Here is a 26,974-nt window from a genome sequence, read left to right as displayed (position 1 = left end):
AAACGACTTAAATGCATCGAGTTTGGGCTCGTTCGTTTTGTATTGATGAGTATTTTAATTCTATATAGTAATCGGGGTCTAATGATGGAGCTGGAAGGTAATTCGCAATAAAACGACACAATCGCATCAAGTTTGGGTTTGGTTCAATTTTAATTTCTGTGATGGGTCTGGGTGTTAATATGTATAATAAGTTTGTATTTACAAAAAAAAAATATTTAAGTATGTTTATATCCGTTTTCTAGTGAGCGGACGCTGTGAATGTACGTCACACGGGGTCACGTGACCGTCGGCGGGACTCAATATTTAAGCGAACTTTGAATGCCTATAAAATCATAACTACTGGGTATTTTTGAATGAAATAAAAACTAATGTATTTGTTAATGTAAAAGCTTAACTGTAACATAGGTTTCAAGTGATTTTGCATACCTAGTAACATTCTCAATTAATTCGATTTAGTCCCGTGTCGGCATTAATACATGAAATACACAGATAAATTTAAAACTAGAAAATGCACAGGCAACAAGTGGTGGCCAGCTCTTAATTGATAAAACTTTTATTTGGGGCAACGGTGAGAAGAGCGGAAAAAATTTTGCTGTTCCCCAAAAATTCACGTTCTACTCATACAACAAAATAAATAATAGAAAACAGCTAAAAATAGCATCCTGTATAGTAATGCTACTTCATCGCCATCTATGCAATTTCTGGAGAACTTTTTGCCATTATTGAACCCCTTGCTCTATGGTGGATTTTTGATAAAGCGCCATCTAGCGATGAATAGATATAGCGAGTAAATAAAGTAACCAAAACCATATTCTGTGCCAAAACCTATTTTGTTGAACATAATAATATTTTAAGTGAACACTGATTAATAAAGACAAGCAAGATATTGATTATGATATTTTATAATGACTGAGTACTTAAATAACTACAATAAATGAAATTGAATTCCCTTGAAATTTTGAAAACTACCATCTACTGGAGTATTACTAAGTTGTACTGAAAATACACCGCATGGAACCATAATAACAATAAAAAATATTATGCGAAGAGATTTTAGTATACAAATTGCTAAAAAGATGGCGCTTTTAGGCAATATTAACTATGATCAAAAGATGGCGCTGTACAGTATATAAAACGCCATATAAATCACTCGAGCTTAGCTTAGGCTCTTAGCTGCTCGAGATGATTCTTCAGAAGTTACGAAATCGAGTATAGTTCCAAAATACTGAACTGTCCTATGCATGACATTGACAGTGGGGCGCCACCAGTGGGTCTAGACAAAGTGCAAATTAAAATCGCAAACCAGTCGAAAAGTGGTCGAAAAGCCCCTTTTTTGTATGGAGTTTTGACGGATTCGATCAAAAAGTGCGTTTTGTCTAAGGGGGCAGGCGCCACCGTCTATATCTGTGGTCTATACCGAATCGCTGGTTTGGAAACCATAATAGTTGAACGATGGTAGCGCCCCCCTGTCATTAAGTTTGGTGGGACAGTTCAGCGTAGGTCATCTATACCCTATAAATAATAGGTACGATTTGATTTGAAGCTGTTTACACGAAAAAAAAACTTTATTTTTGTTGGAATTGTTTTCACTCGACAGGTCAGGCAGATGACTCCCAACGACCTTTGCTTTTGCCTGATTGCGCTGTACATACGATTGTGCTGTAACAACTAAAGGGAAAAATAATTAAAACGGTTGAGATTTCTTATTTTATATTATTTTTATAACTATTTTCTGTCAAGGAGATTAACAGGCATCTTAATTAATTAATTAAACATAGTAGATATTAATTCTACAACAGAAGTCACGATTACAAGAATAAAAACAAGCACATTCGTAAATTTTACATACTAGTCAAATTAATTATATTTATAAAACGTCATACAATATCAAATTCAAAAATAATTCACAAAATGCAATTTCATCAACTGAAATAATTACAAAGGTAATAACTGTAACAATTAATCTATCGAGTCATTCACAAAATATTTACTCACTCTGGGGGTATTTAAGAAATCGATTAAGTATCAATCCATTCATCGGCATGGCATCACCATGAAATATTTATATCACAGCACTTGTAAAAAATTGCGTTTGTCAAAAGACGAAAACATTTATATACAACAAGTCTATTTGAGGATTCCCCAGAGGAAAGACTTCTGAGACTCTTGAAAAAGAGCTGTTAAAATTATGCGGAATAATACCTTCCCATAAAGTTAGTAACTAACATAACGTAACATAACTATTTATCTGCGCTGACGACGTTTCTTTTTGTTCGTGCGGCCCTGGGCTCCTGCCGCGTGTCCGTTGGACGGGCCGCTGGCGGGCGGCGGCACGGGCGGCGCGGGCGGCGGCGGCACGGGCGCCTGGCGCATGCTCACCACCGTGGGCCGCCCGTTCGGAAGCTGCGCCTCGGGCGGCACAGGGGCGGCCCGCGGGGGCTCGTTCATCGCCGCCCGCAGTCGCTGGCGGAGCCGGCGGCGAGCGTTGCGGGACATCTCCCGCGGGGCGCCGCCGTCGTCGGGCTCGACGGGCGCGACCGGCGGCGGCTCCACCGGCGCGGGTTCGGGCTCCCGCTCGACGTTGGGTCGGGCTCCGTTCTCGATGCGGGCGCGCATCTCGGCCTCGGAGCGCACGAGCGCGTCGGCCTCGCGGCCGAGGGTGGCGAACGCGCGGGAGAGCCGGGCGACGTCGTTCTGGAGGTCCTGGAGGAACGGTTCCAGCTCGTCGCGCGCCTGCAAGCGTGTGCCGTCGCGCGCGTTGCCGCGGCTCGCGACGCGCAGCACGGCGCGCGGCTGCGGCAGCTGCGCGAGCTGCTCGTGCGGCGTGCGGCGCACCGCCAGCTTGCCGCAGATGGCCACCGGAGCGACGAGCGCGCGCGCGTCCAGGCCGTTCACCATGAGGCAGCGACCCCGCTTCTTGAGGGAGCCCTCGCAGGACCGCACGGACCACACCTGTGGACCGAAGTGCAAATTATGTACCAACGTCGAATTTATTATTTGACTAGCAAAGTCGCGAATTGTATTTTATAGAGACATACTTAGCATAGTGTGTGACGGTACTCATAGTAGCCTCTACATCAAAATATGTAGATGAAAATGATGTAAATAAAATACATACACAGTCCGAAAAAATTGCTTCTCGGTCGTTTCCAGAAATGGTCACTGTGTAGCAAAACTCGTGGGCTATCCATGGCGACGCGGCCATTGCAAGCCATGCACAAACTGAGTCACCTGCAAACATTTAAAAAAATAATTGTCGAGTTCTTGCTTTAACTGAAAATGCGTCGAATTTTATGAAAATAAATATTTTACTTACTATTTATTTCAATAATCAAGAAGAATACTCCCATGTCAGAAATGCGTACTGCAGTAACAATCCTACCAGGTACGGTAGAAAATTGCCAAGCCTGTACATACTCTCCATTTTCTGACTGACCCTGTGTAGAAACAAATAAAATACTTATTTCAAAAGTTTACATGTGAGCAGTAAAGTAAGGCACTTCTTCCCACACAAGGATTCTGTGTTGTGGGATCCAGTAAGTTTGTTATTTTTTATTGTACACCACAGAAAAAGCAGAATTAAAAGTATCAAGAGCAGCAATATTCGGTGCTGCTATAGCAGTCCATTAACGAAGGTACATGTTGGAACGTGTTTGAATTACCTCAATAAGTTCTGGCGAATGATAATAACGCAGATGATTGAGCAGGCGCGCAGCGGGCAGTCGCTCGCCATTGCCAGTTTTACAGCAAAGGCAGCGAAACAGACCCTTGCATGCTTGTGGAGCTCTAATTACTACTTGCTGAAATAAAAAAATTAACTTATTTTTTGTCTGTGACGTACACAAAAACTATTTTGATGATAATAGCACAATACACTTTCTTACATTTGAAGACTCTGGAGTTGGCTCTTCCTCTTCTTCGTTGACTATCCCAGGTTCTGTAGTTTCGGTACTGGCGGGAGTACTACTTTCAGCAGCATCAGTACCAGTGGTAACTTTGCCACCAAGTTTCTAAAATTACAATACAATTATTAGAAACCAGTTAAAAATTGATTTATTCAAATATTTATGAGAACTGTAGTTTAAATTAATAAATAATGTGAATAATATAAAACAATGTGAAGTAAAATACTTACAAAAGCTCTCAGTTTCCTAACATTGGCTATGAGCTCTTCCATTGCATAATTTCGTGTTCCAAAGAACAGAGCTCGGCAAACAGGGCACATGTCAAGACGCATCTTGCAACGCCCACACACGTGGTGGCCCTCATTGCATTGGAATATCTGGCCAGTGGGGATTTCATAGCACACAGGACATTGCAATAAATCATCAAGGTCCGGAAGTGCCTCAGACTGTAACAAATTAAGATTTATTAGTCTATCAGTTGGTCGGCCATTTGGTGTAGTGGTTCAGAACGGACTTCTATTCTGAGAGATCCCAGATTCGATTCCCGGCCGGGCAGAAATTGAAATGATGAATTTTAATTTCTGTGACGGGTCTGAGTGTTTTCTATGTATGTATTTACAAATCAAAAATGTATTTAAGTGTGTTTATACCCGTTGTCTAGTACCCATAGTACAAGCTTTGCTTAGTTTGGGACTAGCAGCGCAGTGTAAAATGTCCAAGGATATTTATTAATTTATTTATTTACCAGCTGGTGATACATAGAAAATATATTTAAGGATAGCATAATTAAGCTTTTCTTAACTTATTAAGTGTTGAATGCATAGAAAGTTAAATAAAAAGGATTAAAATTGATTTCATAAGAATCCACATGTGAAGGTTGCTTTTTTTATTAAATAAAAGGTAACCTAAAAATTTACAAAGTTATCAGAGCTACTGCAGCTTAATATGAAAGTACCTACCTACATAAAAAATTAAATATTGCCAAATAATGTCAATAAGATGAATAAGTTTATTCATAGTTGACTGAAGGATAAGGCATACAGTTGATACAGCCAACTGTGTAGTATGCCTTGAGCAACATAATTTCGTAACATTGTTTTCCAGAACTATTTTTAGATTGAAGGTATAATATACATTTGTTGAAAAATAATAATAAATGTACAAAATATTATAAATATCTGAACAATATAGGAATAAGAAAGTGGAGACCAAAAGGGTGATGAAGGACAAAATGTACCTATTTGTATGTCAACATTTGCTAAATAAATACTATGCAGGTGGCTGGTACACTGGAGAAGACAAGTCAAGCAATAAAAGGAGGCCAGTGGAAAAGTGGCCCGCTTGGGGTTTTAAATAGAATGAATCGTTATTTATTGCACTGATTTGACTTGATTCCAATCATCGCATCATTCAAAGGCTCGCAAGATATGAACAAATCGCCAAGTAAAAGAAAGCTAAAATTAATGTACATGATGCATGACCAAATTGAAGCACCTACCTAAATATTTTTACGCATTCATTTTAGTAGCGATTAATAATAAATAAATACGTTTAATTTAGTACATCGTGTACATAAAACAATATTCTGCAATGGAAGGTAGATTTCGTAAACTTTATCCAAGGATTTTACGTTATTATTTTGGAACCATCGCAACTGCTAAGCGAAATATTTATTAGAAATCTAGATTTAATGGAATTCGGATACTCAAATACTAGCATCCGTAACTATCGACCAACGGTTAAAGGCAAAGGCTGAACAGAACAATGAAAATTTGAAGAACATGGTCGTTCGTAAATTAATTTTTACAAACCTTTGTCTCGACTTTTTCTGCCATCTTGAAGACTACTCTTCAATAATTACAAATATGTAAATCAGGACTGTGAACGTAACATTTATAAGTTTTTACGCAGAAACAAAATGAACAAAATCGAGGCACAGCTGTCGCTTCAACAAATGGCGGACATACATTAGTAGTGATGTCCTATTGCATTATTTGTTCAAGATGTCCTCGCTCGTGCGTGGCATGGCATTAGTGAAAAAATAGAGATACCATCGGAATGTAAGTGAAGTTTCTAAGTCCATAAAAATCCCTTTTTGGGTGAATGCAATAGACTGGCTAAAATTATCGACATTGCTATTAATAATGAACAGTGCCCCGAATCCCGATTGCGCAAAATATTTTCAACTACAACGCGACTAGACGACGAACGAAAATCACAAATTCGTATCGCGGTGTCGCTTTGACAGCTAATTCAAACGAAAACAAAAGGTATTTTCTGCCAGTTAACCTTCGGATTATCGTCTCGGAATCAATACAACGGTTGAAGGAACCTTGAACTGTTGCCATTTAATTTCGATTATTTTAATATTAAAAAACAGTAACATGAAAACGTAGAGTTTATCAATAATTTTATGAATTGATAAATAAAAAGCCTTGCAAAAACCCATACAAATACCCGTTGAAGCTTATTCTTAAGCTAAAAGAAGAGGTTGGAATTTCTAAAATAATTGTTCTCTAGTCTCTACTAACTTCTTGCAACAATCTTTTGCATATGTGAATATGACACTCATTTCACTTTTGTGAATCGATATTTTTTGAATTTTTTGCAACCCTAACTCTAGCTGTCAAAAACTACGGACAATAGATACCACAGGACGAAGCGCNAAAAAAAAGATACCACAGATATGGATTAGAGCTCGGCTTCATACAATTTTTGACACATGCTGCATCTATCCATATCTGTGATAAAAACCCAAAAACCTATAAAAACTCGGTGGATAGAAAGGTGGATAGGCAATGAGGTATCACTAAATAGATGGAGGCAAAAACAGTGAATTGAGACAGTTGACAAACAAAGTTGGATTTAGGATTGATTATTGGCAGTGCGATACGAGGAAATTATTTCCCACGTAGCTAGGATTAACAAATTCAATATTTTCTTTTGAATGATCTAATAATGCAAATTAAAGATAAAAATTATGTCACACACACGCACGCTCAAATGGTATGTCTGGTCCATATTAATTTTTACAAGTCAATGGATTGACAGCTGTCACTGCTGACACTTGTCACTGTCAGATTACAGACAAAATGAAGTGAAGTGAGGACCTCATCTGTGGTGAGGACTTGAGGAGACAAAAAATCCAATCCTATTTTTCATCGTCAAACTGATTTTTTTCCCTCATCATTTCCTAATTCAATAGCTATTTACTCCAATAAATATGTGCTGGTGCAGGAAGTGAATTTAATTGTGTTGAACTTGGTGTACCATGGAGAAAATGTATATAATTCATCTTTTCTTTACAATTTTTCTTAGTTATCTATCTTGTGAGTATATATTTCAATTATTTACATGAATTCTATGTACTTAACATTACAATACTTTAATTCATTCTGTGAATTGGAAATAGGAATATGTTCTTAGAGACATCGATACTTATTCATAGCAAAAAGTTATTTTTTGTTAGCTGATGTTTGTATTGTCACAGTGTCACAGTCGGAGAGGCTCCATGAGCAGATTTATTCTTCAATAGAAGGTGGAGCTCCATGCTTTCGCAGGTTGAATGGGACACACCAGGCAGGATGTTCATGTAATTAACTCTTTTTTGTAAACAATCAAACATTATATTGTGGACTCTGTACATTAGCATTTATTAACGTCATTAATACTTACAGCAACTAAAAAAGGCGCAGTGGGTGCTGTGCTCATGATAAAAGAACTGAATGATGCAATTTGGTTGACTCAAAATGCCACTAGTGGGTTGTATATGGCAGTCGTCAGCACTGCCTTATTCCAGGATGTCATTGAAGAGTTCCTAAGCCACCCAGAAAATGTAGCTGGTATATTAGTGTATGAGAATGCAAGCCTTATGTGAGTTTTTTAGTATTCATCTTAATAAGTACCCTAGAGTAACCTATATCAGATTTGGGGGGTTTGGCTTCGAACATAGTCCGCTTTTTCGACCACTGACTTCTGTTCTTGGCCACACACAAGCACCTTACTACAAATTTTAATTGTTTTTTAACAATTTACTGTTCCCATTGTGCTATTTGTAATTAAATAAAGTTGTGACTCACTTGCTTTTCTACACTTAATCATTGATTAAAGTTACAGTAATAAGTACAGTTAACAGTAATAAGAATACTTACTTAATTACACGTAAATTCTGAAATAATCTTAAAACTCATGACTCATGTCACTAATATGGTCTGGAACAAACTTACAAAACCATTTTCATATAAATAAACTTCATATAATTGTTCTTTTCAGCACCAGTGCCTTTACACAAGATTCAAAGTGTCCCAACGAATATTCATCAGGGCCAGGAAGTACTTGCTCTTCAGCCGAACCTGCTGGTTCTGTATGGAATGAAAAAGGTACCAACCTTATAAGAAGAGATATACCATTCCCAATCTTCTTTTTGCCTGAATCACGATTGGAAGAAATAAAGAAAATTGAGGAGTGCTATGAGAGGTATGAGTGTACTAATTTAACACCCTTACACTTGTATTCACAAACATTACTATGAGGTCTCCTCACAGTGCGTGTGGACGCACAGTATCACACACGAACCAATCACACAGTTCTATTCAACGCCGTGTGTTCGATTTGCTGCTTCACTTAAGCAAGCATTGTTTGAGAATACAGGTGTAAATATCCATGGTAATCATTTGTAAAGTACAGATTTTTATTGAAAATTCAATGTTTCAGATATAACTTGGACAGAAGTGATCACAATGGTAGACCTCTATGCTCAGTTCAGCTGCGCTCTTTTATGTATGCAGCTGTGAACACAGTGGTTTGCACGAGAAGGTAAGTAAAATGAATTATAGTTGCCTCTAAATCTTACCATTTGTGTATTTTAATTTCCTTCTAAGATCTTTTTTTCTTTTGTTTATTTATGTCTGTAGATATGTGTGTACCAATTTTGTTGTGCTGAAGATGGACAGTTAAAATACTCACCTCTTAGGGTCGCCGCACACGGACTTCACGCCATAGCTACAAAACGCCACCACACGAAAATGCATGTAAAAACGCCGTTGGTGGTCGCGTTTGTGGCCGTGGCGTGAAGCCCGTGTGCGGCGACCTTTAGTTTAGCTGTATTTTTTTATTGTTTTCAGGTCGGCATCATCAGCGATTTTGACCCCAACTAAAGTATGTGACCCATTGGGTGATCAAAATGTTTACTACTCATTGTTTCCCCGACCTAAGGTTTGTTATTTGTTACAACATGGTGTTGTTGAGTAATTAAAATTTGGATTAAATTTTTCATTGAGTTGACCGATTTCTTTTTCTTTCACAGGAAAATAAGGATGCCAAAAAACCCGTGATATTAGTAACTGCGAGAATAGACTCAGCTTCATTATTTGATGGTATTTTGATTGTGAATTTTGTTATCCCTTTCGGACCCGCGCTTAAACTAGAAAGAAATTTGTAATTTTGAAGATGAATTTTTGGTAATTTGGGGCCGCAGATTACGAATCTGCTATAATTTTCCAGATTTTCCGCCGCCATCTTGGAAAATTCATATACCAACAATTGTATCAAACTGGGCCCTTCACTTCCCACGTACAATTGTGAGGGCCAAAATTGTAAGGGTTTTGGAAATTTTATCAATGGCATGTATTCCGAAAAACGTATTTATAACCAGTAAGGAATAAAGAGGTTTCATTTTTATACCAGTATTTGCCATTTAATATTGATTTGTGGGCAAAACCATCGGTTCCATGAGCTCAAGAGTAAATATAGCGCTCGAAATATTCCTATGGAGTTTTAATATCTCCTGGATCATGAACAACATCTCCTGGAAGATGTTAACGATTGAAGGGCTTCGTCTGCTATGCCGCTTACATACTCAGACGTACGTATCGTCATGAATGTCTGAGCCTTCATCAGAAGAAGAGGAGTAGTTCATCTGAAGTAGCCGAAATTAGCTTTTGTCGTTGTCATCGCTCTCATCCCCAGATGCATTGAGCATCTCTGCGATAGTAGCGTCGTTTAAAATCGGAAACATGGTGCGGAAAACAAGAAAAATTAATAATTATGAGAAACTTAAAATACGCATAAGGTATTGTAGGGCCCACGTCGATACAATTGTGTCAGTAAAGTTCGTTAAGCCGTTACGCCAAAGTCTTTGCTTATAAGTAGTCCCTGTTATCACAAAAAGATGCTATTTTTATCTATTTGTCAAATCAATAACTTGTATATTACTACAATTACAAAATAAAACCATAGTAGGTACTTTCTTTCACCAAGTCGGGGAGCGCAATCAGTCATGAACTGTACAGGTTGTAACCTGCTCACCAACTGCGCTTCGGACAAAATTTTGCACGGGAGGTGAAAGAACGCATCCCGCACAATCGTACGATACTCAGCCCATCCACTTCCGATGTAAAACTAAAGAGATAATCTCGATTTTGTAACCCGCACAATTGTATTGGAGGGGTCCGAAAGGGTTATTATATATTTCGAAATATTTGGATTACTTTCCTTTCATATGCGTTAATTTTCTTGCAGGTCTTTCTCCTGGCACAGCCAGCTCGGTAGTGGGCATGGTGACGCTGATAGCAGCAGCTGCTGCATTAACGGAGATGATACCACAGAGCAAAGCCGATTCGTATGGTAAGAAATAGCAATGTCACTGTACAGCTAGCCTAGATTGTGCCATTATATCTTTTATCAAGATTTATCGATATTAATCCTTCAAGGCCTGCTAATCTAGACACAATAGATAATCAATTGTTATGACATTAATGAATGCCGTCTGGGACTCAAGCGGTTAAACGATAAACCCATACATTTGTCGTCTAAAATCGACGATAAGATTATATCGTGGTGCGCAACCTAGGCCGGCTGGTTTCGTAACTGGTTACGAAAACAAATCTAACAAAAGACAGACATAGTCAGACAGGCTTTTGAATGTAAACAGCATACTGAGCATAATGGCTGCCCTTAATAACAAAACAACTTGCTAAACTCAAGTATGTATGTATTATCTTTTGTTTTAGATACGAATGTTTTATTTACGCTTTTCAACGGCGAAGCGTTCGACTATATTGGGTCTCAGAAAGTAGCGTACGACATAAGTAAGACCGCGTGGCCGCAAGTTAACCCGCTGTCGCCGGCTGACATCCCACTACATATCGAGTTGGGGCAGATCGGTGGCGCCCTCTTGGCTAATAGAGACAACCAGTCGTGGCCGTTCTACGCCTTTGCTCCGACGCTCGCTAATACTATGAGCCAGGTATAGACAGTACCTAATATAACATTCCATATAATTTCGCCAATTCGTGATTGCAACACTATTTTCTCAGTGTTTTAATTTAAGACCTATCGTACTACCAGGAGTATTAGCTGTAGTAAGTATGGTGGATTCGAGGAACCAATGTTGGTTATTTAGCTTGTCTCATTGATAATTCGAAGTGAACTATGTTCTCATTTAATTGAATACCATTAGCTTACATTATTGAATACCGTATAAGTGATGTTTTATTTCACAGGTGTCGGAAATAGTCAACGAATTGTCTTTGAACCTCAACCAATACAACATGAGCCTGATCCTGACCGCCACAGACAACATACCGCCGTCGTCCCTGCATTCCTTCAGGCGTATCTTGAAGAACGTCACGGAATCCGGGACGTTGGCCGAAGTTCTGATCGTGGACCACAATGAACATTTCACGAACATGTTCTATAACTCGGCGCTAGATGGACCTGATAAGATCGGCTTTGAATACCACAACATCAGTATCAGTAGTAATGGGACTTGTAAGTTGAAATCGAATCATATTATCTTAATTTTTTATGTGACGGACGCTTGAATTTTATCTTAAACTTATTTTAATTACAGTTATATCGACTGAAGAACTCATAAAGAACGGCACTATGAAGGAAACAGAATCGCAAGTGAAAATAGCGCAGCTTGCGACATCATTAGCACGAACGTTGTATAAAAAGGTTACGAACGAAAAATACACTGGCGATGTGTCAGCGTCTGCACACTTGGTAAGCTAATGAAACAAGCAAATATATTATCTAACAGTAACATTAATTGTAGTCGGAAGCACATATTACGCATTAAGCGTCACACTTGAGCTCAAATCTCACAACTATAACCACAATCTGCCACAGTTTTTACTTTAAGGCTAAGAACTCACGGTGCGATATTCACCCGCGCCCGCGGCGGTTGTGGAATTGCGGTTTTATTTCAAAAGTCACGGGAGCGGTTATTTGCGCGGTTATTCTAAGACCCGATTACAACCGCGCCCGCTGCGGGCGAAAACCGCCTCGTGAGTCTGTTGTGCATTAGTTTTTCTTTTTACATAAGTATCTGCATTCTACAGAAGCTGCGGGCCCGCAACCGCCACGGGCGCGAGTGAAAATCGCGCCATGAGTTCTTAGCCTAAAGTGCCATCGTCCTTACAATACATTTATTAATTGATTAAAGCAACATTTCTTTTTCGCTTACAGATAGACGAGATGCTCTACTGTTTCTTGACGAGTCAAGTGTGCCGCCTGCTGCTAGCAGCCGACTTCGGCCAGAGCGGGGCTACGGCAGAGAGCTTCCCGCGTAAACCGGCTCCGCTATACGTGAGCGTGTCGCACTACGGTGGCACCGCGCCATTGTTCGCCGGCCATTTACTGGCGCTGCTCACTGGCACGCCACTCCCCGCTGTCAACCGGACGATGTGCGATAAGCCCGACAACAAGGTAAGTAGTAATAAGTCGCAAGTGAGACTTGGAAGCAGACGGTAGATACATTTCTACCTTATAGTGACGCTACTGGCGCCACTTGCGAGTGACAGGACCTTAGACCACAGCTGCACAGTGGCGCCAACTTAGTGAAAGCAAATGCACTCGCCAGTTGGCGCACCGCAAAAATTTTGCCGCATCACTGTACACATGTGGTATGCGGCGCCACAATACGGCACCGTCACGCTCAATCGAAGTGCGGTGTGCCTGCGGTGCGGCGCCGGAACGCACCGTCTGACATATCATTGATTTTTAAAAAATTTATATGCAGGACGCCGCTGCGACATCGCTCCGGCGCCGCGCCGCGATCGCTCCGTGTGGCTTCTCCCTTAGCCTTCTCACTAGCGAGTGACATGACCATACTCGCCAGTGGCGCCAACTAGCCCTTGTTTCAATAATCTTATTCAAAAAATTACTTTATATTGTTTGTGTATGTTAATTAATGTTTCTTTAATACTGGCACTTTATTCTGTTTTCTCTCATTTTCAGGGCTTCTCATATCTCTACCTCAAGGGATGGAACCACACTGGCATTTGCATAAGGACCACTATGAATTTCAGTCAAGCAATAAGTCCAGCATTTACTTCCAGAGGTTCGTATTTACTTTCTTAACTTTGCCATAGCCCTCCTCCGTTCCACCTAGTCTGCTTGCTATATTATAAAGCCTTGTTCGCACTAGTCGAGTAGATTAGTAGAAAACAAAATTCCTGTTATGTGTTACCATGGGTCACTTAAAAATTAGGGAATGATGGTGAAAACGGGCATTAGTCACCTTTAGTAACTAAACTACTCGCTACTGACCAAAAAACCGTTCGCACTTTAGTACTTAGAGTTTACAAGTAATTGTGACTTATAATATGAACTCGACTGTTTTTTTACGTCGGGAAATGCTTTGCGCATACCCACTGGCCGACGGGGACGGCGAATGGGTTATGTGGGACTCTCCCCGCGTACCCACTAAAGGCGGGGCCTACCCACTAAAACCCGACGGTTTGGTTGGCACGTTAATAAGACATGGGAGCGCGCGCGGTGTCGTCGGTGGCGTGAGATGAAGAAGCGGCCGATCACCGAGCAACCGAGGGCAGCCGAAGGTGCCTGAACAGCTTGACTAACCAATTTAGTAACCTAGTCGACTAAATTTTTGGTGTTCGGACACATTTTGTTACTAAATTACTCCCCACTTGACTAAATTACTATGTATTCTATTTCAGACTACGATTTCACATCGGGCATGTATTCCACTTGGACGGAGTCTGTATGGCAGTTGATATCGGCTCGGGTATTCGTATCAGCGAGCGGCGGTGGCGCGCGCGCAGCCCTGATCGCAGGGCTGGTCGCCACCGCCATCGCGGCCTTCCTGACCTTCTGGATAAAGAGCAATTCGCAGAGGATCTTCGTCAACGCGCCTGCCGGATCGCTCGTCAGCACTGATGCTGCTACTGGGTAAGTTCTGTAGATTTATTTTATTAAGACTGTAACCATAGACACGGTAATAATATCATACAGTATTGTAACTTCATATAAACCGACGAAACGCGAGCATTCCTTCGAATTTCAAATTTCGGTACGCGGTCGAAAGTAAAAGTTAGGGGTGTCGCGAATGTGCCGAACGGACGTCGATGGCCTAGTGTTGAAAATGACTAAGTTGATTGAATTTGACTTACCGTCTTAAACGGTCAAATTTTTCAAAAACTACCTAGTCATTAACTGTCAGAAATGGTCATTTTCAGTCAGTTTGATTTGAAATGAAAATTATATTGTATTTAAAACCAGCTTTGGCCCACGACTTCACCCGCCTGAAATTAAAGTAACCGGTCATTATGATTAGTAGATTCAAAATTATTTTAGTATATTTTTTTAAATTAAATCTACTAACCACTAAACAACACGCATTTTTATCCTATTCCATTCAAAAAGTATTTTGTTTGTCTAAATAAAAAAAAAATACAATCACAATACTAGATAGAAATTCTAAGTAGACAGATGTAATTAGAATGGGTACTGTAGGTGAGCAGCCCTATCGCATGTTGTCATACCGTGACGTACCGCGGGGCTGTTGACATTTATTTCAAAAATATGGCCGAGTTGGAATACTGTATAGATAGTATTACCGTGCCATAGAGATATAGAGAGATGCCAACTAATGTGCTAAGTTCGAAACTCACGCCCGTATTCACAAACATTACTATGAGGTCGCACAGTGCTCGTGGACGCACAGGGTGACACACGAACCAATCACAGAGCTCTATTCAACCCTGTGCCTTCGATTTTCTGCTTCACTTAAGCAAGCATCGTTTGTGAATACGGGCGTATGTGTCGCATTAGAAATTTACACAAAGTAATCAAAATAAGTGCTCATTATCCACTGCGGTGTCAGTTATCAACGTTTGAATAATCTTTAGTATAGATGACCCACGCTGAACTGTCCCACCAAACTCAATGACAGGGGGGCGCTACCATCGTTCAACTATATGGTTTCCAACATGGCAAAAATCTGAACCAGCGATCCGGTATTGACGGTGGCGCCCCACTGTCAATGTCATCGACAGGACAGTCCAGTATTTTGGAACTATACTACGCAAGCAATGAAAACTGTTTACATTTTGACACTGACACACACATTGATGTCACGAGCAATATGTCCCGTTTTTGGGCATATTGCTGCGACACTGACCCCGCCCCCTTTTCACATCTCCCTTTAGTTTCTGTGATCTGTGACTGTAACCTTCTTATTAATGGTAAAACGAGGTCAAAGAAAAGCCATATTCGCATGGAGAGACCACCGTCAATTTCAAGAACCATTTTATGGTTACCGTAGCAAAAGATTTGCTTTTGAACATCATCAAATGTAAGGCAATGTTGTATTTTCCGCTAATGTTATTTGTTTTTGTTTCAGGATACTAAGGACTGTCAATTGTTGAACATAAGAAGTAAATAGAAGAATTAGGCTGTGTTATAAGAAATTATGATTTTAATCATTCCATACTTTACACATCCTATTTATCAGTCAGTATTTACATGAGACTCATTTGATACATAACAATACTGAATTACTGACGTTTAATTTAAAATACTACATAATATGAACTGTAATAATAGACTATAGGTAATGAAATTAGTTAACTTTGCCTTCAACATTATTTATTATATTTCGTGATAGGCTAGCGTAATTAATATAATTTAAATAAATTTAGATTAAGATAATATTTTGTATGCAAATGAACAGGATATTTGTATTTTCAATACACTTTTCTCATCATTTAGTGCATTAGATATCCGGGTCTGTGTGATCATAAAAGCGTTTGTAATACATCTGGAAATAAATAAATAACAAACATTCAATATTCAATATAATTTTAAATTCTTACTGCTCTCTTTAAAAAAGTCAGTCACAAGCCGTTAACTTTCTAACGCAAATATTAACCACTGAAGGCAAACCATGACTTTCAGAATAAAAGAAATTAATCAATTACTTTGCAGTTCGATGTGGCTGCTCTTACTTTTGTAAAAAAAGATCTATTTATATCTTTCTAAAACGGCACAGTTGAATAGAAGCTTGTCTTTTGATAAATCTATTTGGATCATTTTGAATATTGAGTTGATGAGGTTAAGTGACCAGACAATTAATAAAACTAATTCATTATACTTTATGTATTTTATTTTTTATATTACAGCACTAAAGAATATGTTAGCAATTGATTGACCAAGAGATTTTAAGAACACCATGTAAAACGATTGCGATGTCACTTGTTTCCAATACAAGTCTGTTACAGATTCGAGATGTCTTTGTATTGATACTCTATCAAAAATAGTTTCTTTTAGCGCGTTGAATTTCAATATATCCGCAATATTACTTGGTTTGTCGTTTTCTTTGGTAGTGTTATTAGAAAATACTTTGGCTAACCATTGCTTACTGTGTAGGAAGTTTGCGTTGTAAATGTTATTGTTATCAAGAAAAATGTTGTTGATAATAGAGTCCTTTTTGCGCGATTGCGTTGATACATTGTTATCGCCTGCTTTCTCGTCTGGCTTTAGTATGAGCGTTGCGCCATTTTTCTGAGGCAGTATAATCGCGCTCATTTCTGACGTTTTGGCGTGGAGTGACTCCGAGTCCGAGTAGTAATTGTCCACGGAACTATTTTCGTCAATATCAGACTTTATAATGTAGTCATTGGCTCTACAAATGTTAGGGTTGCTCTGTCGCTGTGTTTTTGTGTAGGTCACTAAATTCAACTGCCTCCCTTTGTTATGCATATGTAAGTACCGTTTTTGTATCGCATTTTCTAATGTAGCCATTGAAACCGATTTGTTGATGAACAACTGATGAGATTTATTCCAATTAATAACTTCTTGATAAAAACGGTTATCGTATACCATGAATATGCCACTTTTTAGTTTAACGGTAATTTCTATCATGAGGTTTGAAGCGGAGCATGTAATTATAACGAAATATAGCTTCCTCATCATGTTTAACGTGTTCACGTTAATGTTTCTCAATAAAATGCCTAGTAAATATCCTTGTATGATGTTATGAAAATGCCAATTTCGCATGGAAAGTGACGGAACGTTACAGTTAGTATCGTAGCTCGTGGCGGATTTAGAAACAGAAAAGAAAGTTTCTAAAGCTTGAAGGAAGTCTCTGGAAAATATGTTTAATTTGCATGTGGCTATATTGAATCTCATGCAATGTTTTTCGATGGATATCTTAAATCTTATTGATTTTTCTTGGGTGTTGAATTTGGGGAATGGCTTATAGCAATATTCATTATCATCTTCGTGCCTAGGATAACTTTGGTCTAGTTTTATAACTCCGTCATACCCTGGCATAGGATTTAAAAGTTGTCTCAGATTTGCTAGTTCGACCGATATCGTAAAGATGTTACATTGCTGTGTGTTCTTATTTTCAGCCTTTGCTGTTAGCCTTCCCAATTGTTGCGACGTTTCATACATTAGCTTCGCAAATATGAATAATCTTGTTATATCAATTCCAGTGCAGCTACACCACTGATCGTCTCTACTCATTGTGTTCTCTCGTAGACCTCTGTATTGTTGTAGCATTAGTGCTCTTTTATTATCTTTTTCCATACAGGAAGAATCTACATGGAATATTTCATTTTTTTCATTCGTGAACATATTACACAAATATTCATCAGTCACTTCGTTTTTTGCTTTTGGGACGTACACAATAATTTTACGAGGTATAACATTCCGATGCACCTTCAAGCAGTCTTTGAAGTTATTCAAACAAACATCTTTAATTTGTTTGGAGGAATACTTTTCGTTTTTATATTGCGTGGACGCACTACAATCGTTTAGATCAGAAAGTCGTTTCAGTTCATTGGTAATAGCATCGGTCAGTACTCTGTTACAGGTTCTTTTTCTAATGTGTTTCTTTTTCAATTTACTTCTGATGTCTGATTCAGAATCTAGTTGGTGTCCTTCCATATTTTAGACAGTTTATTGGTGAAGTGTCTATGGTCCAAGGCCTGAAGACAAAATAAAAATAAAACCTTCACTACACATGCTTTACGAACATTGACTGGCATTGATGATGTACGGAGTAGCGTACAGAACAATAGGACTGTAGTGGGCCTAGCTAACTGCCCACCAACATCCTGTGTAGCATAATTTTTCGGAACTGCCGCGAATATAAAATAAATTGTGTAATACAATAGTGATCAGTACCCTGAGCACGAATAAATATAAAGCAAAGTAAAAACCAAAACAGCGCCACTACAGTTGTTTATGGAATATAGGGTTATTAGAGATATTCGTGCTCAGGGGACAGTATGATGTAGTCTAGGTTTCCAGTTAGGTGAATGCAGTCTAGGGTATGGATTATGGATATTGCAGTAAAGTTACTCACCCAATTAAAAACAATAATAAAAATATCAAACGTTGCAATATTACTCCATAAATCTTTGATACAATTAGACCTAACACTTCACCAATTAAATTGTAAAAAATACTACTGATAATATTTCACATGTTTATTTTGATGTGCTGATTTGTAAAGAAATCAAAAAGTCAGCACGAGTGTCAGCACGTAATTTGGCATTTGTTACTTTTTTATCTTATAATCATCTTTCAAAGTGAGATCAAGAAGTTTTAGTTAATGTTCATCGAAGTGAAAATAAAAGCCATCATAAAAGCAGACAAATCCCATCATCCTCGGTCTTCAAGGTCCCATGGATGAGGTCACATCATCCATCAGCATATTTTGCATCCAGGCGCTATTTCTAAATACCCCATTCTCCTTAAAATGCCTCTCTAAATAATAAAATAAAAGGTTAGATGACTGGAGAATTTAGATAAAACCATTTTTAATCGATGTGGATGAAGATTTAATAGCGGAGACTACACTCGATCGAGCCCTAAGAAATAGGCCTAAAAGTACGGGCAGACCAGTACCAGTAAAAAAGGCATCAAAACCACAGAATAAGTAATAGTACAGGTACAGAAGGATTACTCCGCAAGACGATTTAAATAAATGCGAGTCTTGCTACGACGCGATACAGTGGAATTCAGCTCGCACAGCACTACGTACCTACAATTTTATTCACCTACAAGTTTTGTCTCTTTCTATCAGAGCCCCGATTACGGTAACTTTTAACGTCTACAATCCAGACACGCTTCTCGATTCTGCGATACGATTGGTCGTTCAACAGCGTACGTCAGCTGTTTTGACCAATCGTATCGCAGAATCAGAAGCGTGTCTGGATTGTAGACGTTAAAAGTTACCGTAATCGGGGCTCTGGACTGTCCTGTCGATGACATTGACAGTGGGGCGCCACCGTCAATACCGGATCGCTGGTTCAGATTTTTGACATGTTGGAAACCATATAGTTGAACGATGGTAGCGCCCCCCTGTCATTGAGTTTGGCGGGACAGTTCAGCGTGGGCAGTGGCGGGGCAAGACCTAAATTTGATGTGGGCAAGACAGATTTCGCGAGGCCTTGTTCTGCGGCGACCTGAAGACGGATTTTATAAAAAAAAAACGGGTCAACGGTCTATTCATTGACAGTTTCTGATTTCTTGATTCAGTGATTATTTTTAAAGGAATATTGCGCCAAAGAATAATGTTCGTCACTTAAAACCGTGTTGTTGCTTAATTTTGTGTCTGATCATGGCTGAATTTGTTTGGAAAAAAAAAATTTTTTTAACTACATTGTTTAGCTATCAAGAATTTATATTTAATAGTCAATGTTTGCATTTATTGTCGTATTGTGATATTGTCATCTCCACCTTGTATACATTTTTTCAAAATTTTTGAAGCGCGAGGCCCCTTGTTCCGCGAGGCCGTAGGCGGTGGCCCACGTCGCCTACGCCTTACACGCCGCCTCTGAGCGTGGGTCATCTATAGCTTCATTCCTTATCTGTGTCGGCTTCATACAATTTTTGATCTGTGCTTCATTCATAAAAGATTAAAGAGTTCATTCATTTCATTTGTCATTTGTCATTTCCCACAGATTCCACCACAGATATGGACACAGTATGGATCACAGATATGGATTAGAGTTCCATTCCACTGCATTCCACAGTCATTTCTTCATTCATTCATTCATTGGTCAGTGGTCACAAACTGTCAGTTTTTGTTGACGTTCTCTAGTGACAAGTCGTGTCAAAAAACTCAATTGGTCGGTATGTATTGTTTTATCTAATAAAAGGTTAGAATTTCTTTTAAAATGTCTTCGTCGCTGATATTAAAAGCGTTGCGTGTGTGTAATGATTTCAGATTGCCGACGAAAGTGTCGTCGATAGCACACAACTGTCATAATCGTTATCTTCCTTACAAACAGTACTCTATTACTCACAAAGAATTTCCTCAGAAAATGGCTGATAAATTGCTGCCCCAATTATTTAAGTACGTTGATCAAAATGCTGACGCATTCAAGAAGTTATTGAAGGAAGCGGTAGCCATTCCTTCTGTGTCTTGCGACATCAAATACCGTGATGATTGTGTACGAATGGTGCACTGGATGCAGGATAAACTGAAGGAAGTTGGTGCTAGTACAGAGTTGAGAGATGTCGGCTTCCAGACCATTGATGGGAAAGAGGTTAAACTGCCCCCTGTTCTAGTCGGAGTCCTGGGAAATGTAAGTGTACTTTTTTCTACACATTTGATTCAATCAATTAGCACTCCTTATCACTAATTTAATCCTACTCTCTGATCAATATTTTTGATTGTAGGACCCGAAGAAGAACACTATTTGCATCTATGGTCATTTAGATGTGCAACCTGCCCTCAAATCAGATGGTTGGGACACAGAACCATTTGATCTGCAAGAGAGGGATGGCAAGCTTTTTGGCAGAGGCTCCACTGATGACAAAGGACCAGTACTCGGTTGGCTTCATGCCATTAATGCTTACAAGGCAGTGGGTGAAGAGGTAAATACTCCATAACAAAATCAAGATGTACATGTAACATAATATAATTCAAAGTTGACTAATTTTTAACTTATTTTAGTTACCAGTTAACTTGAAGTTTGTCTTTGAATGCATGGAAGAATCTGGTTCGGAGGGCCTTGATGCCCTCCTCATAGAACAACTGAAGCCTGAAGGTTTCTTCGACACTGTGGACTATGTGTGCATATCTGACAATTACTGGCTTGGCACCACTAAGCCGTGCATCACCTATGGTTTAAGAGGAATCAGTTACTATTTCCTTGAGGTGGAGTGTGCCAAAATGGACTTGCACAGTGGTGTGTATGGGGGCACAGTGCATGAAGGTAAGAGATAAAGTCTTGTCTTTGTATAGATTTATTTATTGGGTTATCAACATGAAAATGAATAAACACAACAAATAAAACTAAGGTAAAGGTCTCAAGTTAACTGCTCCCACACAAACATAGATACGCATCATTTGAAGAATATTAAGTAATATTGTTGTTTTATCTCAAAAATCTTAAAAATCTACTCTGACCATTATGATGGCCTTCTAAATAAAACTAATTTCTTATCAGTTAAGGCCTTTTGTTTTATCTGATATTTGCTTGTTGTTACCAAGTGAAGTTAATATTTATCTTTGGCTTCTGTAAATTATATTGTTAGACTTCTTAAGGAAATACTGCCTTAATAAATAGTACCTTATGATGTCAAATTCATATTTCTGAAATTATAGATAACTTTCATGTCAGGTATTTTATTTGAGGTGATATTATCTTGGCTCAACAATATAATGTATTTAATTTATTTTCCAACTGGCATTTATTTCAATGATGGTTTTTAGCAAAAACACATTAGCAATGTTATAGGCAAGCTCAAATTGGTGCTTGCATTTATTTTCCTTATAATGTTAAGCTGACATGTCATTATTAATAATAATGATCAGTAAATTATTTCATGTATGACAGTGTTATCTCTTTGTTTTCCAATAAACAATTTATTTATCATTGTTTGAATGTTGCAGCTATGTCAGATTTGATATATTTGATGGACCAGCTTGTTACTAAGGATGGAAAGATTCTGGTCACTGATATCTACAAATCTGTTGCTCCCTTGACTGAAAGTGAAAAGAGCTTATACACTAATATCGACTTTGACCCTGAAGCATACAGGTACAACTTGGATTAAAGTATATTTAATATTGTAACATAATTGTATTGTAACTGATAAAAAAATATTTTGTAGGAATTCCATTGGAGCACACAAACTAGCTCACAGTGGTGTAAAAGAGCAGTTGCTTATGCACCGCTGGAGGTACCCTAGTCTATCTCTGCATGGTATTGAAGGTAACCTTTTTTGTCATTATCATACTTTTTAAAAATATGTAATACAATGCTACCAAAAAGTCTTTATGTAACACTAATGTTCTGCTCTTTTAAAATTAACTTAATTTTACTTAATATTTATTTTAGGAGCTGCTTTCCAACCTGGTGCTAAAACTGTCATCCCAGGGAAAGTGATTGGAAAGTTCTCAATAAGACTTGTTCCCAACCAGGAGCCCGAAGAAGTTGAAAAGCTAGTCTTTGATTATGTTCACAAGAAGGTTAGTAACTCAAACTTGTTTGTGAAGCAATTTTTTTCTTTGTTCTTTATTGCTGTTAAATGATAGCTAGTTATAGTAATCTGACTTCTATGTACAAAGATCTAAAGTTCAATCTACATTACAGTTTCTCACATAGCTAGTCATCGTTGGGATGTTATAAATTAACGTCGGCAATTCAGCATTGTTGACTCATTGATATCCTTATCGAGCAGCATTATTCAATTGCAGCCGTTATTGTTGGTCCATTATCAATCTGCTCTCAATTTCATTTGCAGATGTAGCTATACTCATGTTTGCTCATTCCAAAATGATTGAACTTTGTAATGAATGACACACACAAACATAATTCTTTACACAAGTAATTAGATAATTGATTGTTTATCTTGATTTTGGGTAAAACAACAAATTAACGTAATAACAATAAACTTGACACGTTACACCTGCTTTTATAAAAAACTAATCAAATGATAATTCAAATTTTATCAAACATTCCTTCTGTTATGAAATCTGTTCAAAAAGACTTATTTTCGATTTATTATAAATATCGTTCGTTAGTTCGTTCGTTTCAGCCGAAAGGCGTCCACTGCTGGACAAAGGCCTCCCCCAAGGATTTCCACAAAGACCGGTCCTGCGCCGCTTGCATCCAGGTACCTCCCGCGACCTTCACCAGATCGTCGGTCCACCTAGTGGGAGGCCTGCCCACGCTACGTCTTCGAGCTGGATTATAAATATATTGCCAAATTAAAATTTAGTTAGATGATTGGCCACGTAATTACTCACAAGAGCTAATTTCAATCTCACTGTTTTAATAAAATTGATTCAATCACAGATCTCTCCAATCTCACTTTTGTTGTTTTCAGTGGGCCGAGCGGGAGTCGCCCAACAAGATGCGTATCACGGCGCAGAGCGGGCGCGCGTGGACCGAGAACCCGGACCACCCTCACTACCAGGCCGCTGCGAGAGCTACCAAACTTATTTACCAGGTACACACAATCTTAATAGGGATGTTTCCTGTGTTAAAAAGCAAGAGTTTGAAGTAGTCCGTCAGTTAACTTATCAAAAATATTCGATACGTTTTTTTTACTTTTTCAAACTTATAAAAATTGAAAGAGATAAAGCGCGCCAAAGTTCATAAAAAGAGTCGCCCGTGACGTCAAAGCGTGCTTAAAAGTGTAGCACTTTGTGACGTCACGCGGAACTTCAACGCACCATAACTCGTCATTGTTTGATGACATATGTCAAATAAAAATATACGTCCAATATTTTTTGATAATGTAATTGACGGACGTAAAGTTTTTTTTAGGAAACTAGCCTATTATCATCATTATCTATGTCTAATGATGCTCGTTATTATCCAGTAACAGACCGTTATAATTAATAATTATTATCTACCATTCGCCTATTGTCTAATGAGGTGACGCTACTACAATGATTTGATATTGTAACTGTGAGCGAGTCCAGTTAGTAATGAACTTTCATTTACGGCCTGTTCACTCCAATGTTTTTGAATTTAATTTATTCAAAACTAGAGACCTACGGCTTTGCAAGAGTGAAATGCTGACATAAAATGTCCATAGGCAAGCTTTACTGAAGCACTTTACTGAAACTCAAGGGGTGGGCATCTATCATCCTTCACTATATCATTTAACCCAAGTAAGTCCCATCCTATTTGGTCCCACTTTGTAACTTTTTTCACTTGGAACTGGAAAATGGCACACATCAAGTCGGCCTCGACGAGTATTGCCAAAATCAAAAAAGAAGAAATAACAAATTTTTATGTTTTCTCCTGCAGACTGACCCAGACATGTCCCGCGAGGGCGGTTCCATCCCGGTGACGATCACGCTGCAGGAGGCGAGCGGGAAGAACGTTCTGCTGCTGCCCATGGGCGCCGGCGACGACATGGCGCACTCGCAGAACGAGAAGCTCAACGTGCGCAACTACATCGAGGGCGTGAGTATACTCCATAGAGATATACAGGGTATTAGGTAAATGGTTATATGAGCCGACACTAGCCCATGTTAACATGGTCATATAAATGGTATGGTGAAGTCAGAAAATTGATATCTTCTTTTTAATAATTAAAATTTTCATACAAATCGGAATTTATAAAATTTATTTTGTATGAAAATTAAAAAAAAATTAAATGATGATATCAAATTTCTGACTTCACCATACCATTTATATGACCATGTTAACATGGGCTAGTGTCGGCTCATATACCCATTTACCTAACACCCTGTAGAGAGACTAGCGGCCGCCCGCGACTTCGTACGCGTGGATCCCGTTTTGCCCCCTTCATCTATCTTACGCGGTTTAGATTTTTTCATACAAATGTTTTTTTCCCGCCAACTCCCGTTCCCGTGGGAATTTTGCAATATCCTGTTGTAACTAAGCTTTAAGTTTACTAAGGTACACATACAATCTGCATGCCAAATTTCAAGCGACTAACTTAAGCGGCTTAGCCGGCCGTTTGGTGTAGTGGTTCAGAACGGACTACTATGCCGAGAGGTCCCGGGTTCGATTCCCGGCCGGGCAGAAATTGAAATGATGAATTTTAATTTCTGTGACGGGTCTGGGTGTTTTCTATGTATAATATGTATGTANGTCTAGTCGCAGTCTAGTCGCAGTCTAGTCGCAGTCTAGTCTAGAGCGGCATAGCAGCCGTAACATAACCGCGCATACCGCATAACAATAAGAGTTAAATTCAATTCGCGCCGCACACCGTTCATAATAACGCTAAGAGTTCCAGGGAGATTTCCACGGGATCTGTTGGTAAGTAGAAAGTAGAGACAGTAAGTAGGTTTGTACCTAGCTAGGGCTTGTTAAGAGTTGGTCCAGATGCGCGTTTTCACTCGCGCTATTGTAGAATTACTAGAGGTACATTCGGTCCGCATGCAGTCGCGCGTATTTAAAACGCGCGAGCGCGCGGCATCTTNCCCGGGTTCGATTCCCGGCCGGGCAGAAATTGAAATGATGAATTTTAATTTCTGTGACGGGTCTGGGTGTTTTCTATGTATAATATGTATGTATTTACAAAAAAAAAAAGTATTTAAGTATGTTTATATCCGTTGTTTAGTACCCATAGTACAAGCTTTGCTTAGTTTGGGACTAGCGGCGCAGTGTAAAATGTCCAAGGATATTATATTATATATTAGATTTTTCATACAAAGGATTTTCCCACTAATTGCCGATCCCGTGGGAATTTCGGGAATTCCTTTCTTAGTGCACCTCTACGGTACCTAAGCTACGTCTCTTCTAAATTTCAAGTGCCTACGTTTAGCCGTTTAGGCTGTGCGTTGATATGTCAGTGAGTCAGTCAGTTTCCTGTCATAATCTCTCATAATATGCTAGTTTAGTACCACGANCTGACGCTAAAGTGGAAATTTACAAAACCTGTGTGGACTTATCTTGATATAATTCTTGAATACTAAACTAATCGCAATATTTTCTCAATTAACTATTTAGACGACGAAATTGCCTAACTATTTATGCCTATAACATATTTGTAGTATTACTGGTTAATGATTGTAACGAGTTGAAAAAGTACTGTTTTTGCGCCAAATGGCGTAAACGCTCTTAACGCTTTGGTGATATGGGTTATTCCCGATCGTGAAAAATTTACGTTGACGTCACTTTTTGCGCGGATAACGTTTCTCGTAACACATTTCATGAATACTTAGAAACTACTAACATACAATAATATACTGTTTTTTTCTTGTTTCAGGTAAAATTGTTTGCCGCATACTTATACGAAGTCAGCAAGTTGTCCAAGTGATTTTTGCTCAATATTTAATGTGATTGTATCTAAGGAACTCTTCACAATAACTAATTAATAATTATATAGCTTTCATAAATAAATAGTACATTAGAAATACGGCATTGGTACATTCCTACAATGAAGTACAATTTTTATATTTTTTTGCATTTAACGCATAATACATTCGTTTTTGTATATAGGAAATAATCAGTGCCTTATTTTGAAACTCTCATAATAAATAAATAATGTATTGTAATCGGATTTATAATTCTAAATATCTCATCAGCAATATTGAAAGTTGTGAATTCAATTGTTACATATATTTAGAATTATTATAAATTCAAAATTCCATTAACCATTGCATTTTGCTGATTCATCTTGACCGATTGTTTCATATTTGCAACAATATTTCTGTGGAAAAGCTACCTTACCTCATACGTCGTCGGCACAGCGCAGCGTATTGCAATTATATTGGCATAAGAATACATTAGTGTCTTAACTCCACCATTTTTTATTGTAATTTATTTTACATATTTACTTTTTATTCTCATACAATAAATATGTTTATC

At 38.5% G+C, this 26,974-nt stretch overlaps 4 protein-coding genes across 4 annotated transcripts; 2 read left to right on the top strand and 2 right to left on the bottom strand.

Moving 5' to 3' along the window:
• Window positions 1-1,994: 1,994 nt before the first annotated feature.
• LOC114356665 (uncharacterized) lies at window positions 1,995-5,896 on the bottom strand. The gene is made up of 7 exons (XM_028309958.1): window positions 5,717-5,896; window positions 4,136-4,351; window positions 3,885-4,010; window positions 3,663-3,800; window positions 3,317-3,437; window positions 3,119-3,231; window positions 1,995-2,952 (listed from the first exon to the last, which is right to left on the bottom strand). Exons 1-7 carry the CDS (start codon window positions 5,738-5,740, stop codon window positions 2,245-2,247), a joined length of 1,446 nt encoding a protein of 481 aa, XP_028165759.1. The 5' UTR covers window positions 5,741-5,896; the 3' UTR covers window positions 1,995-2,244.
• Window positions 5,897-7,045: 1,149 nt separating this feature from the next.
• Nct (Nicastrin) lies at window positions 7,046-16,304 on the top strand. Its single transcript, XM_028309934.1, has 15 exons — window positions 7,046-7,234; window positions 7,396-7,497; window positions 7,583-7,778; window positions 8,178-8,381; window positions 8,619-8,720; window positions 9,029-9,119; window positions 9,211-9,280; window positions 10,425-10,529; window positions 10,916-11,151; window positions 11,408-11,675; window positions 11,758-11,912; window positions 12,378-12,617; window positions 13,149-13,251; window positions 13,871-14,102; window positions 15,556-16,304. Exons 1-15 carry the CDS (start codon window positions 7,177-7,179, stop codon window positions 15,578-15,580), a joined length of 2,187 nt encoding a protein of 728 aa, XP_028165735.1. The 5' UTR covers window positions 7,046-7,176; the 3' UTR covers window positions 15,581-16,304.
• LOC114356649 (uncharacterized) lies at window positions 16,169-18,924 on the bottom strand. The gene is made up of 2 exons (XM_028309936.1): window positions 18,526-18,924; window positions 16,169-18,145 (listed from the first exon to the last, which is right to left on the bottom strand). Exon 2 carries the CDS (start codon window positions 18,102-18,104, stop codon window positions 16,323-16,325), a length of 1,782 nt encoding a protein of 593 aa, XP_028165737.1. The 5' UTR covers window positions 18,105-18,145; window positions 18,526-18,924; the 3' UTR covers window positions 16,169-16,322.
• Window positions 18,925-20,194: 1,270 nt separating this feature from the next.
• On the top strand, window positions 20,195-26,974 carry Cndp2 (Cytosolic non-specific dipeptidase 2). The gene is made up of 10 exons (XM_028309937.1): window positions 20,195-20,300; window positions 20,395-20,755; window positions 20,850-21,047; window positions 21,127-21,388; window positions 22,069-22,216; window positions 22,290-22,390; window positions 22,517-22,647; window positions 23,508-23,630; window positions 24,440-24,598; window positions 26,373-26,974. The coding sequence occupies exons 2-10, from the start codon at window positions 20,492-20,494 to the stop codon at window positions 26,421-26,423; spliced, it is 1,437 nt and encodes a 478-aa protein (XP_028165738.1). The 5' UTR covers window positions 20,195-20,300; window positions 20,395-20,491; the 3' UTR covers window positions 26,424-26,974.

This window comes from Ostrinia furnacalis, unplaced genomic scaffold, assembly GCF_004193835.3.
Source record: "Ostrinia furnacalis isolate ACB-3 unplaced genomic scaffold, ASM419383v2 OfSCF2847, whole genome shotgun sequence".
In the NCBI taxonomy this organism is placed as follows: domain Eukaryota; kingdom Metazoa; phylum Arthropoda; class Insecta; order Lepidoptera; family Crambidae; genus Ostrinia; species Ostrinia furnacalis.
Note: the sequence above shows the minus strand (reverse complement) of the source record. Positions and strands in the feature narration are given on the sequence as shown.

Excerpts from the sequence above, each read along its gene's own strand:
- LOC114356665 (XM_028309958.1), bottom strand. The coding sequence starts at position 5,740 with ATGGCAGAAAAAGTCGAGACAAAG. Across the intron at positions 4,352-5,716 it reads CAGAAAAAGTCGAGACAAAG|TCTGAGGCACTTCCGGACCT; the intron begins GTTTGTAAAAAT and ends AATTTGTTACAG. Across the intron at positions 4,011-4,135 it reads TTAGGAAACTGAGAGCTTTT|AAACTTGGTGGCAAAGTTAC; the intron begins GTAAGTATTTTA and ends TTGTAATTTTAG.
- Nct (XM_028309934.1), top strand. The coding sequence starts at position 7,177 with ATGGAGAAAATGTATATAATTCATCTTTTCTTTACAATTTTTCTTAGT. Across the intron at positions 8,721-9,028 it reads ACAGTGGTTTGCACGAGAAG|GTCGGCATCATCAGCGATTT; the intron begins GTAAGTAAAATG and ends TATTGTTTTCAG. Across the intron at positions 10,530-10,915 it reads GAGCAAAGCCGATTCGTATG|ATACGAATGTTTTATTTACG; the intron begins GTAAGAAATAGC and ends CTTTTGTTTTAG.
- LOC114356649 (XM_028309936.1), bottom strand. The coding sequence starts at position 18,104 with ATGGAAGGACACCAACTAGATTCTGAATCAGACATCAGAAGTAAATTG.
- Cndp2 (XM_028309937.1), top strand. The coding sequence starts at position 20,492 with ATGGCTGATAAATTGCTGCCCCAATTATTTAAGTACGTTGATCAAAAT. Across the intron at positions 22,391-22,516 it reads ATCTCTGCATGGTATTGAAG|GAGCTGCTTTCCAACCTGGT; the intron begins GTAACCTTTTTT and ends TATTTATTTTAG. Across the intron at positions 22,648-23,507 it reads TTGATTATGTTCACAAGAAG|TGGGCCGAGCGGGAGTCGCC; the intron begins GTTAGTAACTCA and ends TGTTGTTTTCAG.